This window comes from Panthera tigris, assembly GCF_018350195.1.
Source record: "Panthera tigris isolate Pti1 chromosome D3 unlocalized genomic scaffold, P.tigris_Pti1_mat1.1 chrD3_random_Un_scaffold_51, whole genome shotgun sequence".
In the NCBI taxonomy this organism is placed as follows: Eukaryota; Metazoa; Chordata; class Mammalia; order Carnivora; family Felidae; genus Panthera; species Panthera tigris.
In genome coordinates, this window is record NW_024962167.1 from 379,219 (window position 1) to 393,814 (window position 14,596).

General features: G+C 40.5%; 1 protein-coding gene across 1 annotated transcript in view; it reads left to right on the plus strand.

The window, feature by feature from the left end:
- LOC122236225 (ankyrin repeat domain-containing protein 26-like) overlaps positions 1 to 5,100 on the plus strand; it is a gene marked incomplete at its 3' end in the record, with an annotated part of 86,158 nt that extends 81,058 nt beyond the window's left edge. The window contains exons 18-20 of the mRNA XM_042977115.1: positions 515 to 661; positions 4,606 to 4,676; positions 5,007 to 5,100. Of these exons, the coding sequence (XP_042833049.1) occupies positions 515 to 661; positions 4,606 to 4,676; positions 5,007 to 5,100 (312 nt within the window). The remainder of the gene's footprint in view (positions 1 to 514; positions 662 to 4,605; positions 4,677 to 5,006) is intronic.
- Between the last annotated feature and the right edge of the window lie 9,496 nt (positions 5,101 to 14,596).

Here is a 14,596-nt window from a genome sequence, read left to right on the forward strand (position 1 = left end):
TTCCATAGGTTATGAAGCTTTGCAAATTCACCAGTGGAGAATGGATAGTGAGGCTGAATTCATTATCTAAGTGACATCATCCTGACTAGGCAGGGAGATAACACTTTTTGTTCTTTAACTGAATTCAGTGACCAGGAAAGTGTATGTGTTGCTAAAAGAAGGTGAATTGGGGCGCCTGGGTGGCTTGGTCGGCTAGGCGTCCGACTTCGGCTCAGGTCATGATTTCACGGTCCGTGATTTCGAGCCCCGCGTCGGGCTCTGTGCTGACGGCTCAGAGCCTGGAGCCTGTTTCAGATTCTGTGTCTCCCTCTCTCTCTGCCCCTCTCCTGTTCATGCTCTGTCTCTCTCTGTCTCAAGAATGAATAAACGTTAAAAAAATTAAAAAAAAAATAAAAGAAGGTGAATTGATGTATGTGGTGATATTTCTCAAAGTACGCATGTTAGAGTTGTCTATTATTAACATAATTTAATAATAAGATGATTTAGAAAATCAGTAACAGAAATGTCTTCTTAGGTAGTTGTGAGACAACTTCAACAAGGACTGGCTGATACTCTGAAGAAACAGTCTATGTCAGAGGCTTCCCCCGAGGTTACGTCACATCTTCGTCTGGAAGATGAGACACGGGATCTCAAGAAGAAATTAGGTCGAATCAGAAGTCAGGTATGTAGTAAATGTAACCTGTCAACAGTTAACTTATAGCTGGTTAAATAATATAAGGTGTTTTAGAATACTAATTTCCATGGACCGCTTTCTTTTGTATTTTCATTATAATTAATTTATTATGCTTTTAGTATCTTTCCAATACATTTATTTCGTAAACTCTGACTTTCATTCTACTATTTGCGTTATACGTTTTTTTCTTATCATACTTAGAAAGTTGAGGCTTTTGTATCCTTCCTCACAGAAATTGAGAGACTTTTTTCTTTCTTTCCTTAATGTAAAACTTTTTTTACAGTTGATTTATTTATTTTGAGAGAGAAAGAGCGAGAGAGAGTGTGTGCGTGCATGTTAACAGGGGAGGGGCAGAGAGAGGAGAGGGAGAGAGAATCCCAAGCAGGCTCCATGCTGTCAGTGTAGAGCCAAGGTGGGGCTCAGTCTCATGAACCGTGAGATCATGACCTGAGCTGAAAGCAAGAATTGGACGCTTAACTGACGTAGCCACCCAGATGCCCCAAGAGATTTTTGTCCCCTGCTAAACAATGTTTTTTAATGATATCTCTATTACCATGATGAGGCAAGCTGGATAAAATCAGAAGAAAATGTTTAATGGAATGTTTCAGATAATTGTCTTAGTTCTCATCTTCACTTTCGGGAAGACTCTGTATTGATTTCAGGATGACTTGTACAGAAAGATCACTTAACAAACCACTTGAACTTAGGCATTTCCTTCATTTTCTTTGCCTTTTAGACATGTTGTCAAAGCACGGAAATATTCAGATCATGTATAGTATGTACGCCCAAAAGCGAGAATTAAGGACATTATCTGTGTCCTGCCATTGGGTTTTTTTAAAGCCTTTTTGAGGTCCAATACACATCCCATAAAAGTCACCCATTTGACACGCACAGTTCACTGTCTCTGTGTACGCTCGTGCAACCATCACTGCCATCAAGTAGAATGCTTTCCTCACCCTGAAAGGAAACCCTTACCCGTTGCCCCCAGCCTCAGGCAACCACCAGTCTACTACTTGGCCTCTCACTGGAGTTGCCTCTTGTGAATATTTCATATAAATGGAGTCACACAACGTGTGGTCCCTTGGGACTAGCTAGCTTCACTTAATGTTTTCCGGGTTCATCTGTGTTGGTTACAGCTTATATCAGTGCTTCATTTCTTTTTATTGTCAAACAGTACTCCATTGTGGGCTAAGGCCCTTGTCCATTCATCAGTTGATGGACCTTTGGGTTGTGTCCACTTTTTGCCTGTTAATACTGCTGCTTATGAACATTCACGTAGTTCTTGTGTGGACACCTGTTTTTAATGTCTCTGTCATCAGATTTTATCCTCCGAGTTAACTGAGTTGATTTCACCATCTCTCTGCCGTTTACTCATGCTGTCTTTTTAGTTTCTGTTCCTCTTGCCTAAACCTATGTTATTCAGACTTGTCTCACAGTCTCCTTTCCTATGAACTTTCTCTGACTGTTCTAACTCCCATTAGCCTTAACTCTCTTGACACTTGTCATCTAGCCTGCGCAGAACAATTTAGTCCTTTATTCGATGTTGTTTTTATTTTTTTATGACAGGTAATTTCGTCTTCCTAAGTATAAATTTAAGGGATAATAATATTTGATACGTGTGGTACTTATCCTTGTATAAATTGAAAATATTTTAACTTAACAGTTTTTCCGATAAAATTAAGTACTTTATACCGTATCAATAAATTCTTCTTGGAAACATTGGTATAACAAAGCTTTTATTCTAAATGTATGCTAAGAAATGAAATACAAAATTGAGGGGTGCCTGGCTGTCTCCAGTCCTATCAGAGTCTGCCTTTGGCTCAGGTCATGATCTCCACGTTCTTGAGACTGAGCCCTGCATCGGACTCTCTGCTGTCAGCAGAGCCTGCGTTGGATCCATTGTGTCCCTCACGTTCTGCGTCACTCAGACTCGTGCTCTCTATCAAAAAATAAATGTTAAAAAAATGTGTGTATATCTACACACACACACACACACACACACACACACTTATATAAGTAAAATTATTAATAAAAGCACTTAATCAAATAGAGGAGAAATGTTCAATCAAATGTTTGGGTTTTTTTTCCCTCTCACTATGAGAAAGCTCTCTAAATTTGTCTTTCTTCCTTACACAGCCAGAACTGGGATTTACAGATTTATAACACTTTACCAACTGCAAAGATCTGGGTACAGCTTTTCTGATATGCTTTTACCACAAAGCCTTAATGTCTTCATCAGAGTACATGTTAAAGCAGCCTAACGTAAACAGTATATACGGACATGAAATGATTGAGGAACTTTAGTTTAGCAAGACTCGATTATTTCCATGTCAGTGGCTTTCCCTTGCCTCTGATGGTCATGTAAAGGATCTACTACTCAGTCAAGGAGGTGCTATTTGTACCTTGGTCTGTGAACATTGTCCACTGAGTGGTATAGAGAGGAATAAGTTAAAAGGATTATAAATGGAAAAAGTACTGTTGGCTAGTGGCATTGGCGAAAGTTGTGTGAAGTACTGAGGAGAGATTCTGGGCCTCATGCTCCCCATTTGCTGCCACTTGCGGTGGAATGAAGAATAACTTCAGTATAATTTGTATAGGGGAACACTTGTGTTGGCAGGCCACCTGCCTAAACTATCACATTGTATTGGAACGCAAAATACAGCATCAGTAATCATGCTAAATGCAGACACTTAGAGCTGACTATGTGCCACGTACCCTTCTAAGTTGTTCATCTGTTATTTCCTAATTTAATCTTCCCAACATCCCAGTGGGGTAGATACTATTAGTATTTATTTTGAGATCACTTTTTTAAGGGCCTTTGTTTTGAGAGAGAGAAAGACAGAGAGATTGTGGGGAAGGGCATGTGGGGAGAGAGAGAAAAAGGGAGAGAGAGAAAGAGAGAGAGGGAGAGAGAGGGAGAGAGAATCCCAAGCAGGCTCCTCGCTGTCCATGCAGAGCTCAATGTGGGGCTCAATTACATGACCCTGAGATCATGTCCTGAGCTGACATCAAAAGCCAGACACTGAACCGACTGAGCCACTCAGGTGTCCCAGTAGGTGCTATTACTACCTTCTATTTACAGATGCAGAGACTGAGACATGGAAGTTTTAGGTAGTGTGCTCAAGGTCATACAGCTCATAACGAGCAGAACTGGGAATTCAGACCCAGGCATTCTGGCCCCTACTAGGATATTGCTTCTCAAATTCTTCCATGAAATATCTTGTTGTCACTGAAGGCAGCATGTTCAGTTTTATAATCATGAGAATAGCGACGTCAACACCTATGTGAATATATAAAATCATAGTTGATGTGGTGCTTGGGATATGAAAATAGAAATGTTTACCATAAGGTAAATTCCTATATTTCCTCCATTTGACCAATAGATACATTTGTACATTTATCTGATCATATATAATTTAAAAACATTAACAATGTTATGTTTTGTAGGAGAGTAAGGTTAGTAAACTATTCTGTAAGAGTATTGAAACATTTCGTTTTGTCGGCCATAGTCTCTGTGTAGCAGTTCAACTCTCCTGTTATGACCTCAGAGTAGCCATCAATCAGCATGTAGAGGAGAGTGTGGCTGGCTCCAAAAAGATTTTAGTTACAGGGACACTTGGGCGGCTTAGTTGTTTGAGCGTCCTCTTAATTTCCACTCGGGTCATGATCCCAAACCCCACATCATGAGACCGGTCATGAGACCGGTCATGAGACCGAGCCCCATATCAGGCTTCACCCTGAGCTTGCAGCCTGCTTACCATTTTCTCTGTCTCTCCCTCTGCCTCTCTTCCCCACTTCTGCATGCTCTCTCTCTGTCTCTCTCTCAAGTCAAGTCAAGTCAAAAAAAAAAAAAAAACGTTTAGTTACAGAAACAGGTGATGGTGTTCTACGAGATTTTCAGAAGTTAAAATTATTTTTTTTCTTTATTTTAGTTGCAAGAAGCACAGGAACGACATGCAGAGGCCGTAAGATATGCTGAGGAGATGAAAGATCATATGCAAAAGTATAATTTAAACCTCACAGAAAATAACTTGTTTACTTATAAAGCAGATAAGCAGTGTAGTATGGGAAATGTATTACTTATGCCAGTATATCATTGTTCAGCTGGATACAAATTCCAGCTTTGAGCTATTTTGAAATGCAGAATTGTGGCATCTCATCTCTCAATGTTGCACCTTGTCCACAAAACACAATGAGAAAAATGGCACAATTCCCAAATCTTCCTCTTGACACCATTTTAAGAATTTATGTAATACCCTCATTTGTTCAGAAATTATACGGTGTTGTTTTAAATTTATGTGTGAGCATAATTATCTTAAGATCTGCATTTTAGGCTACAGGTGAAAAATGCCAGGCAAGAAGAAACCATCAAACATCAAGCGGCCCAAATTCAAGATCTTGAGAGCAACGTGATAAAGACAAGTTTGGTAAGTCGATCTCTTAATGTCTATCCTACTGAAAAGGAATCCTTATTTCACTAGTGGTACATAAGAATGTTTTGGATCATATGAAAAATCTCACAGATCAAAACAGTAGGTTCATATTGTTCCTACTTGCTACTAGTGATGTAATTCTTCTATATAGATGAAGTTGATTGAATTCATAAAGTAATGATGTTTATAGTGAGATTTTCATAAAAAAACATTGTGAGAGTCTAAAAAAACCAACATTTTGTATATACCATAGTGAGCATTTGGTTTAGTCCACCTTTGGCTACTGTTAATAATGCTGCTGTGAACGTTGGCATACAGGTGTGCGAGTCCCTGGTAATATTTCTCTGCGTGTTTCAAACGTCCCCAATCTTTGAGTGATCATTTCATCTTGAATTCTGACTTCCTCTTGTAATCTCATCCCTTCAGTGAGAGTTTGAGTTGGGTTATTTTAATGATGATTTGTTGTAATTTGTAATTACAAATCTGCAATTTATTCTCTTCATCAACAATGACTAGAGGTCATTACGCAAACGTCCTTCTCAAAGGAATGGACTTTTCTCCTTGTTGGATTTTGTAAAGGAAAAGAAATGCCAGTGAAAAAGTAGAAATGGCTGCTCGGTCAGGGCCTTACCTAGAAACATAGGGCTCCTACCATTGCAAGTTCAGAAGCTCTTTTTCTTTTTTTTTCCGTTCACTTGAGTTGATCAGCCTTTCAGAGATTTCACAATTCGATCTCAAAAAAGACTAATGTGCCATTCAGGATTCTAATTTATCGATATGTAGTGAAACCCCAAATGTTTTCCAAGCAGAACAGTTAATGTCATCCCACTCTCACCCTCCTTTGTAGGACTCACATTGTAAATCCTAAGTGGGAGCAATGAGGTAGATACACTGACCAACTCGTTTCTGTCAGTCACAAAAGCTATATAATATACATGCAAGTTTCATTGGACAGCTATACCCGTCAGGGGAACTAGAACATTCTGTTGACTGGTCCTTTTTGTGGCTGAAGAGACATTGAAAATTATTTTCTTTTCTAGACCTCTTATCAATGAGTCACATTGTATTAGGGAACTTCTCATGCGAGTAACATGACACTCTGTTGATCAGTCTTCTATGAATGAGAGTGCCAGGCGTTGTCCTGCTGCTGTGTCCTAAAGAAATCTTTAAGGTCTCTAAAACTAAAATTTGTAAGAATATCCGATACTGATGAAGCTTAGTAAAGAATAATGAGGGATTTTCTGTAGATGCCTATAGAAAGGAATTAGGGTTATGGCATGAAATTATCCGCCACTTTAAAGTCTTCCCTGTGAAACAAAAACTTAGATAGCTTTCAGCCAACTCATTCCATAGCTCTGACTTCTCTAGAAGGTCCTTATCTCCTGAATCCCCAAACCAGAGGCTTCCTGGGTTAGAAAGTTTTGGTGGGCGGGGGGCGTTATTCTTTTTGTTGTATCTTAGTTTCTATTTTTTTTAAATTTGCATCCAAATTAGTTAGCATTTAGTGAAGCAATGATTTCCGGAGTAGATTCCTTAGTGCCCCTTACCCGTTTAGCACATCCCCTCTCCCACACCCCTCCAGCAACCCTCAGTTTGTTCTCCATATTTATGAGTCTCCTCTGTTTGTCCTCCTCCCTGTTTTTATATTATTTTTGTTTCCCTTCCCTTTTGTTCATCTGTTTTGACTCTGAAAGTCCTCATACGAGGCAAGTCCTATGAATTTTGTCTTTCTCCGACTGAGTAATTTCACTTAGCGTAATCCCTCCAGTTCCATCCACGTAGTTGCAAATGGCAAGATTTCATTCTTTTTGATTGCCGAGTAATAATCCATGGAATCTATATACCGCATCTTCTTTTTTTTTTAATTTTTTTAATGTTTTATTCATTTTTGAGACAGGGAGAGACAGCATGAACAGGGGAGGGTCAGAGAGAGGGAGACACAGAATCTGGAAAAGGCTCCAGGCTCTGAGCTGTCAGCACAGAGCCCGACGCCGGGCTTGAGCTCACGGACCGCGAGATCATGACCTGAGCCGAAGTTGGCCGCTTAACCGACTGAGCCACCCAGGCGCCCCATACCACATCTTCTTTATCCATTCATCCATCAGTGGACAGTTGGGCTCTTTGCATACTGTGGCTATTGTTGAGAGTGCTGCTATAAACATGGCGGTGCATGTGTCCCTTTGAAACAGCACACCTGTATCCCTTGCATAAATGCCTAGTAGTGCAATTGCTGGGTGGTAGGGTAGGTCTCATTTTGGTTTTTGGAGGAAACTCCATACTGTTTTCCAGAGTGGCTGCACCAGCTTGCATTGCCACCAACAATGGAAAAGAGATCCTCTTCTCTGCATCCTCGCCAACATCTGTTGTTGCCTGAGTTGTTAATGTGAGCCATTCTGACAGACGCAAGGTGGTATCTCAGTGTGGTTTTGATTTGTATGACCATCTGGATGTCTTCTTTCGAGCAGTGTCTATTCATGTCTTTTGCCCGTTACTTCACTGGATTACTTGTGTTTCGGGTGTTGAGTTTGAGAAATTCTTTGTAGATTTTGGATACTAACCCTTTATCTGATATGTCATTTGCAAATACCTTCTCCCATTCTGTCGGTTGCCTTTTCGTTTTGGTGATTGTTTCCTTCGCCGTGCAGAAGCTTTTTATTTTGATGAGGTCCCCCTAGTTCATTTGTGCCTTTGTTTCCCTTGCCTCCGGAGACGTTTTGAATAAGAAGCTGCTGCAGGCAAGATCTAAGAGGGTTTTGCCTGCTTTCTCCTCGAGGATTTTGATGGCTTCCTGTCTTCCATTGAGGTCTTTCATCCATTTTGAGGTTATTTTCTGTGTAATGAACAACTTTTTATGTGAACATGTTTTGATTTCTCTTGGGTATATACCTATAAATACAGTTGCTGGTTCATATGGTAACTCTGTTAAATAAACCTTTTTTGTTTGTTTGTTTTTGTTTTGTTTTTTCAACCTTTTGAGGAGGGGCAGGCACCTGGGTGGCTCAGCCGGTTGAGTGGCCAGCTCTTGATTTCAGCTCATGTCATGATCTCAGGGTTGTGGAATCGAGCCCTACATTGGGCTCTGCCCTGAGCCTGGCGCCTGCTTGGGGTTCTCTCCCTCCCTCTCCTCTGTCCCTCTACCCCACTTGTGCACTCTCTCTCAAATATGTTTAGAAAAATTGTTTTTCTAGTTTAACCTTTTGAGGAACTGCCAGACTGTTTCCAAAGTGGCAGCAACATTACATTTTCATCAGCAGTTTTTGAGAGTTCCCGTTTTCCTGGTTCTTGCCAATGTTTGTCATTATCTGTTGCTTTTATGATAGCAATTCTAGTGGGTATGAAATGGCATCTTGTGGTTTTTGGTTTGCATTTTCTTATAACTAATGATGTTGAACATGTCTCTTTTATTTTTGAGAGAGACAGTGTGAGCAGGGGAGGGACAGAGAGAGAGGGAGACACAGAATCTGAAACAGGCTCCAGGCTGCGAGCTGTCAGCACAGAGCCCGATGCGGGGCTCGAACCCACGAACAGTGAGATCATGACCTGAGCCCAAGTCAGAAGCTTAACTGACTGAGCCACCCAGGCACCCCGAACATCTCCCTTTGAACGTGATTATTATCCATTTCTATATCATCTTGAAAGAACTAATCCATTCTTTTGCCCGTTTTTATATTGGATTGTCTTTTCATTATTGGAAGAGTTATTTAAATAGCCTACATACCAATCCCTTAGCAGATATGGGATTGTCAGGTATTTTCTCCTATTTAGTCACTTGCCTTTTCACTTTCTTGATGGTGATATTTGAAGCATAGAAGTTTTTAATTTTGATGAAGTAAACTTAATCCGCTTTTGTCTTTTGGTGTCATGTCTAAGAAATCATTGCCAAATCCAGTCACAAACATATACACGTCAGCTTTTGTCTAAGAATTTTATCATTTTAGCTCTTAGATTTTAAGTTAATTTTGTATATATGCTATGGGGTAGAGGTCTGATTTTATTACTTTGCATGTGGATATCCATTTGTCCCAGTACCATTTGTTACAATTGTTACAATACTGTAACTATTCTCATTCCATTTAATTGTCTGGCACCCTTGTGGTAAATCAGTTCACTGTAACGTGAGAGTTTATTTTTAGATTCTCAATGTTAATACATTGGTCTATATGTCTGTCCTTATGCCAGTACCGTATCAAATTTTATGAAAACTTTTTCCTAGTTATCTTGCAAATTACCAGTCACTTATGTAATAATAAAAAGTCAATGTAGTAGAACTTAACTTTGCACCTATAGAGATTTTTGCTTCCTGAAGGACCCTTTCGCCAGCCTATGCCTTGCTGACCCCATGACTCGATGTGAAGTCAGGCTCAAAAAGTTAAAATGCTCTTTCTTTAGTGTGTTCAGACTTTATTTATTTATTTATTTATTTATTTACTTATTTATTTTTATATTTTTATTTTATTTATTTTATTGTTTTTTAGAGCATACACAAGCAGGATGTGGGTGTGTGTGTGGGAGAGAGAGAGAGAGAGAGAGAGAAGAGAGAAGAGAGATAATTTTTATCAGGTTTCACACTTAGTGTGAAGGCTGACAGGAGTCTTGATCCCATGACCCTGGGATCATGACCTGAGAGGTTGAGGCTCAACTGACTGAGCCACCCATGTTCCCTGCCTGTGCCAACTTTTAGTCTCTCAGTCAGTGCTGTCAACTTTCATTTCCATCAAATCTTGGCCATAGGATGTCTTGACTCAGTCTACCACTTACTTCATTATATTTTATTCTCTCATTATAATGCATAGACTCACCCATACTTTTCACCATCTAGGAAGGAAAAGATTAACTCTGGGCTATTCCTCTTTCCTGTTAAGCAATCTTGCTAATCCATCATCTTGCAATTCACAATGAGATCCTCTTCTGACCTGGTTCTTGTGTGTAACACTGGTGTTAATCCTATTCTTGGCACAGATCCTACATTCTTGGAAAACACAGTAGCCTGTATGGCTTTCTTTCACTTAAATAGAAAGATATGCATAGCTATGCGTTATAGCTCAGCATATAATTAATGGAATATACATTACATCATTCAAATAATTCAGCTGTACAAAGTGAGGTAGTATTATGTTGATTTATCAGAGACAAATAGTAGATTGGTAATTTGAATGACAAAAAATTTTTGAAGCCAGCTTGTATGATATGGAGAAGCATTGTGGGACAACACAAAGATGAAATGGTCTTACCTCCCCCCACAAGCAAGGTTGGAGTAAGGTAAAGGAGAATGTGCAGTTAATTGAAGTAGTGCTAAAGGACAGTACATTTGTTGTGCTACTGAGAAGATGAAAAATGATTTCATAACATTCTCTTTATTTCCTCACTGAGGGAAGGAGAATGAAGATTGAGTATTCAATGGATTAAAAAATACTCAAAGCTGCCTATTCCCTTTAATTGAAATCAGATCAAAGGCCCAATTTTGGTTATCAGATTGACTCTTTCTAGTTTTTCAACTATTGTGCTTCAAATCATATGTCTCTGTGCTTCTACCTTCACTTGAGGGGAAATTCTAAAGAGGCATTCCTGCCTACTTGTAAGAATTGTTGTAAGTGAAGGGAATCTTAGGAAACTTTCTTAGACACAGGAAGATGGCAGAGGAGTAGGAGGACTCTAGGCTTGCCTCATCCCACGAATACAACTAGATAACAATCAGCTCACCCTGAATACCCCAGAAATCGACCTGAAGACTGACAGAACAAACTCCACAACAAAAGGGAGAGAAGAGGCCACATCAAAGAAGGTCCTTGATGCAGAAATGTCGTCTAGAAGAGAAACCGATCCTGGCTGCTGCAGAGGGGAGGGAGTCGAGGTTGTGGATAAGGGTGAGAGAGAGAGGAACGCACAGGGGAACGCACAAAGAGAACATTTCCCCATACCCACTGGCTTGGAAAACAAGAGGGACTGAATTGCGTGAGTTCTTGCCACCAGTAGTGCTTAAAGTCTGGAGTTTTAAAGGGCATCCGGTTTAGCTGGGATAGAGCCCTGAGGTACTGCACTGCTCTTGGGCAGAGGGCAGGCAAACAACGTGGGAGCATACAGCATGGATACAGTGATCTGAAGAGTGCCTGGGGCACACAGTGGGGAGATTATTTGCTCTTCTCAGAGCACGTCCCTCAGAGGCAAAGTTCAGAGAGACCTGTCTGTAGGAACAAAGCCGCTGGCTGGCACCATCTCCTTCTCCTGCCCCTCACCACAAACATAAAGCCACCTGCAGGAAGCAGTGCATTGCTAACACTGGCTACCTAACTTGCTTACACCAAGCACCACCCCCTTGCCCTCTGGTGGAACTACCCTTCTCAATCACTCTTGCTTGAGTTGCAGCACAGCAGACCCCTCCCCCAAAAGACCAGGACAAACACCTGCCCACACTACATCTCCCAACCAGAGGGTTTCCCTTGGCCTCAGTTCCAGTAGAGGTGGTGACAGGTCTCATTTCCTAAGCAGACCAGAGCACACCTAGTTAAAACTCACTACATTCAGGTCAGGGACCAAACACTCACCAGACCAGGCAAGGAGAGCCTCTGCAGACGACTGGCCTGAAGGATAGCATAGCCAGAACACAACAGCAGGACACATGCAGCACACACTGGTGACACTCCCTGAAGTGCTAGACCCTAGGCATTACATGACGTCTTTTTCCTCAGTCCATTACTTTCGGGAGCAGGTGACATAACTGGCTTCTTTAAGACACAGAAGCTGTCAGATACTTAGACAAAATGAAAAGACAGAGGCATTTATCCAAATGAAAGAACAGGATAAGGCCATGGCCAGACACCGAAATGGGACAGATGTAAATAGCACGCCTAATGGAGAATTTAAAACCATGATCATAAGGATATTCAGTGGACTTGAGAAAAGAATGGAAGACATCAGTGAGACCCTTACCACAGACATAAAAGAGTTCAAGGATCAGAGATGAAGAGTGCAGTAAAATGAACAGCAAGCTGGAAGAAGCAGAGGAGCAAATTAATGACCTAGAAGACAAAGTAATGGAAAACAATGAAGCTGAAGAAGACAAAGAAGAATTATCCAATGAAGAATAGACTTAAGGAACTCGGTGTCTCCGTCAAATGTAAAAACATTCATATGATAGGAGTCCCAGAAGAAGAAGACAGAGAGAAGGGGACAGATAATTGACTTGAAGACAAAATAACTGAAAAATTCCCTAATGTGGAGAAGAAAACAGACATTGAGATCTAGGAGACACAGAGAACTTCCATCAAAATCAACACCCAAGACATGTTGTAATTAAATTTGCAAAATATACTGCTAACATCTTTTTTTTTAGTGTTTTGTTATTTGTTTTGTTTTGTTTTTGCTTTTGATTATTCTGTGACAGAACGCAGACACAAGCAGGGGAGGGGCAGAGAGAGAGAGAGAGAGAGAGAGAGAGAGAGAGGATCCCAAGCACTCTCTCTGTGCTGTCAGTGCAGAGCCCACTGGAGGCTTGAACCCAGGAACTGCGTGGTCACGACTTGAGCTAAGATCAAGTCATGCTTAACCGACTGAGCCACGCAGGCGCCCCACTGCTACAAATCTTAAAAGCAGCAAAACAAGTCATTAACTTCCAAGGAGAAACCCACAAGGCTAGCAGGAGATTTTTCAATAGAAACTTTGCAAGGCATAAGGAAAAGGCATGATATATTCAAAGTGCTGAATGAGAAAAATCTGCAGCCAAATATACTCTATCCAGTAAGGCTATCATTCATGATAGAAGGAGAGGTAAAGAACTTCTCAGACAAACAAAAATGGAAGGAGTTTGTGACCACTAAATCAGCCTGTAAGAAATATTATCGGGAACTCTGAGTGGAAAGGAGAGATCAAAAGTGACAGTATAAAGGCAGAAAATGTAAAAGCAGTAAAAATGTATATTTCTGTAAACAAATCAGTCAAGGAATGCCCCCAAAAAGGATGTACAATATAATAGCTTATCTAAACCATGGGGAGGAGAAAAAAATGAGTTCTAACTTCATTGACCATCAACTTAATATAGACTGCTACATGCAGAGGAGGTGATATACAAATTAATGCTTATCATATACCAACACCCACTAATAAACATGCAAAGAATAAAGAGAAAGAAATCCAAATATATCATTAAAGCAAATTAGAAAGACATCAAAGAGAGAAAAACAATAAAGGATTTGAGAAAATCTCCAGAAACAACCACAAAACAAGTAGTAAAATGACAATAAATAGATACCTGTCAATAATTATTTTATATATAAATGCAATAAACACTCCAACCAAAAGACCTAGGGTGACAGGATGGATTAAAAAACACGACCCATCTGTATGCTGCCTATAAAAACCTCATTTTAGACATAAAGACACCTGCAGATTAAAAGTGAGGGGATGCTTGCACTGTTGGTGGTAATGCAAACTGGTGCAGCCGCTCTGGAAAACAGTGCGGAGGTTCCTCAAAAACAATTGAAAATAGAACTACCCTATGACCCCTCAAGAGCACTACTGGGAATTTATGCAAAGGATACAGGAGTGGTGATTCATAGGGGCACATGTACTCCAATGTCTAAAGCAGTGCTTTCAACAACAGCCAGATTGTGGAAAGAGCCTAAATGCCCATCAACTGGTGAGTGGGTAAAGAGATGTGGTTTATATATACACTGGAATACTACCTGGCAAGGAGAAAGGGTGAAATCGTGCTATCTGTTGCAATGTGGATGGAACTGGAAGGTATTATGCTACATGAAATAAGTCACAGAATGACAGATATCATAAGTTTCCGCTCATATGTGGAACTTGAGAAACTTAACAGAAGACCGTGGGGGAAGGGAAGGGGAAAAGTAGTTACAAACAGAGAAGGAGAGGGGCAAACCATAGGAGACTCTTGAATGCAGAGAACAAATAGAGGGTTGATGGGGGGAGCGGTGGGTGAGAAAGGAAAGTGGGTGGTGGGCATTGAGGAGGGCACTTGTTGGGATGAGCCTGGGTGTTGTCTATAAGTGATGAACCACAGGAATCTACCCCCAAAACCAAGAGCACACTGTACACCCTGTATGTTAGCCAAGTTGACAATAAATTCTATTCAAAACAAATGGAAACGAGGGGATGGAGAAAAATTTATCACGTTAAAAGAAAAAGTAGCGATACTTTTGTTAGACAAAAGAGTCCTTAAAACAAACATTGTGGGGCACCTGGGTGCCTCAGTCATTTGAGCGACCGACTAGGTCTTGGCTCAGATCATGATCTTATGGCTGGTGGCTTTGAGCCCCATGTTGGGCTCCAGGCTGACAGCATGGAGGCTGCTTGAAATTTTCTCCCCCCTTTCTATGTCCCTCCCCAACTCTGTCTCTCTCAAAATAAATAAACTTAACCAAAAACAAAGACTGTAGCAAGAGCCAAAGAATGCTACTATATCATAATAATTCCAATAGGAAGATCTAACAATTGTAAATATTTATGCACCCACCATGAGAGCACTCAAGTA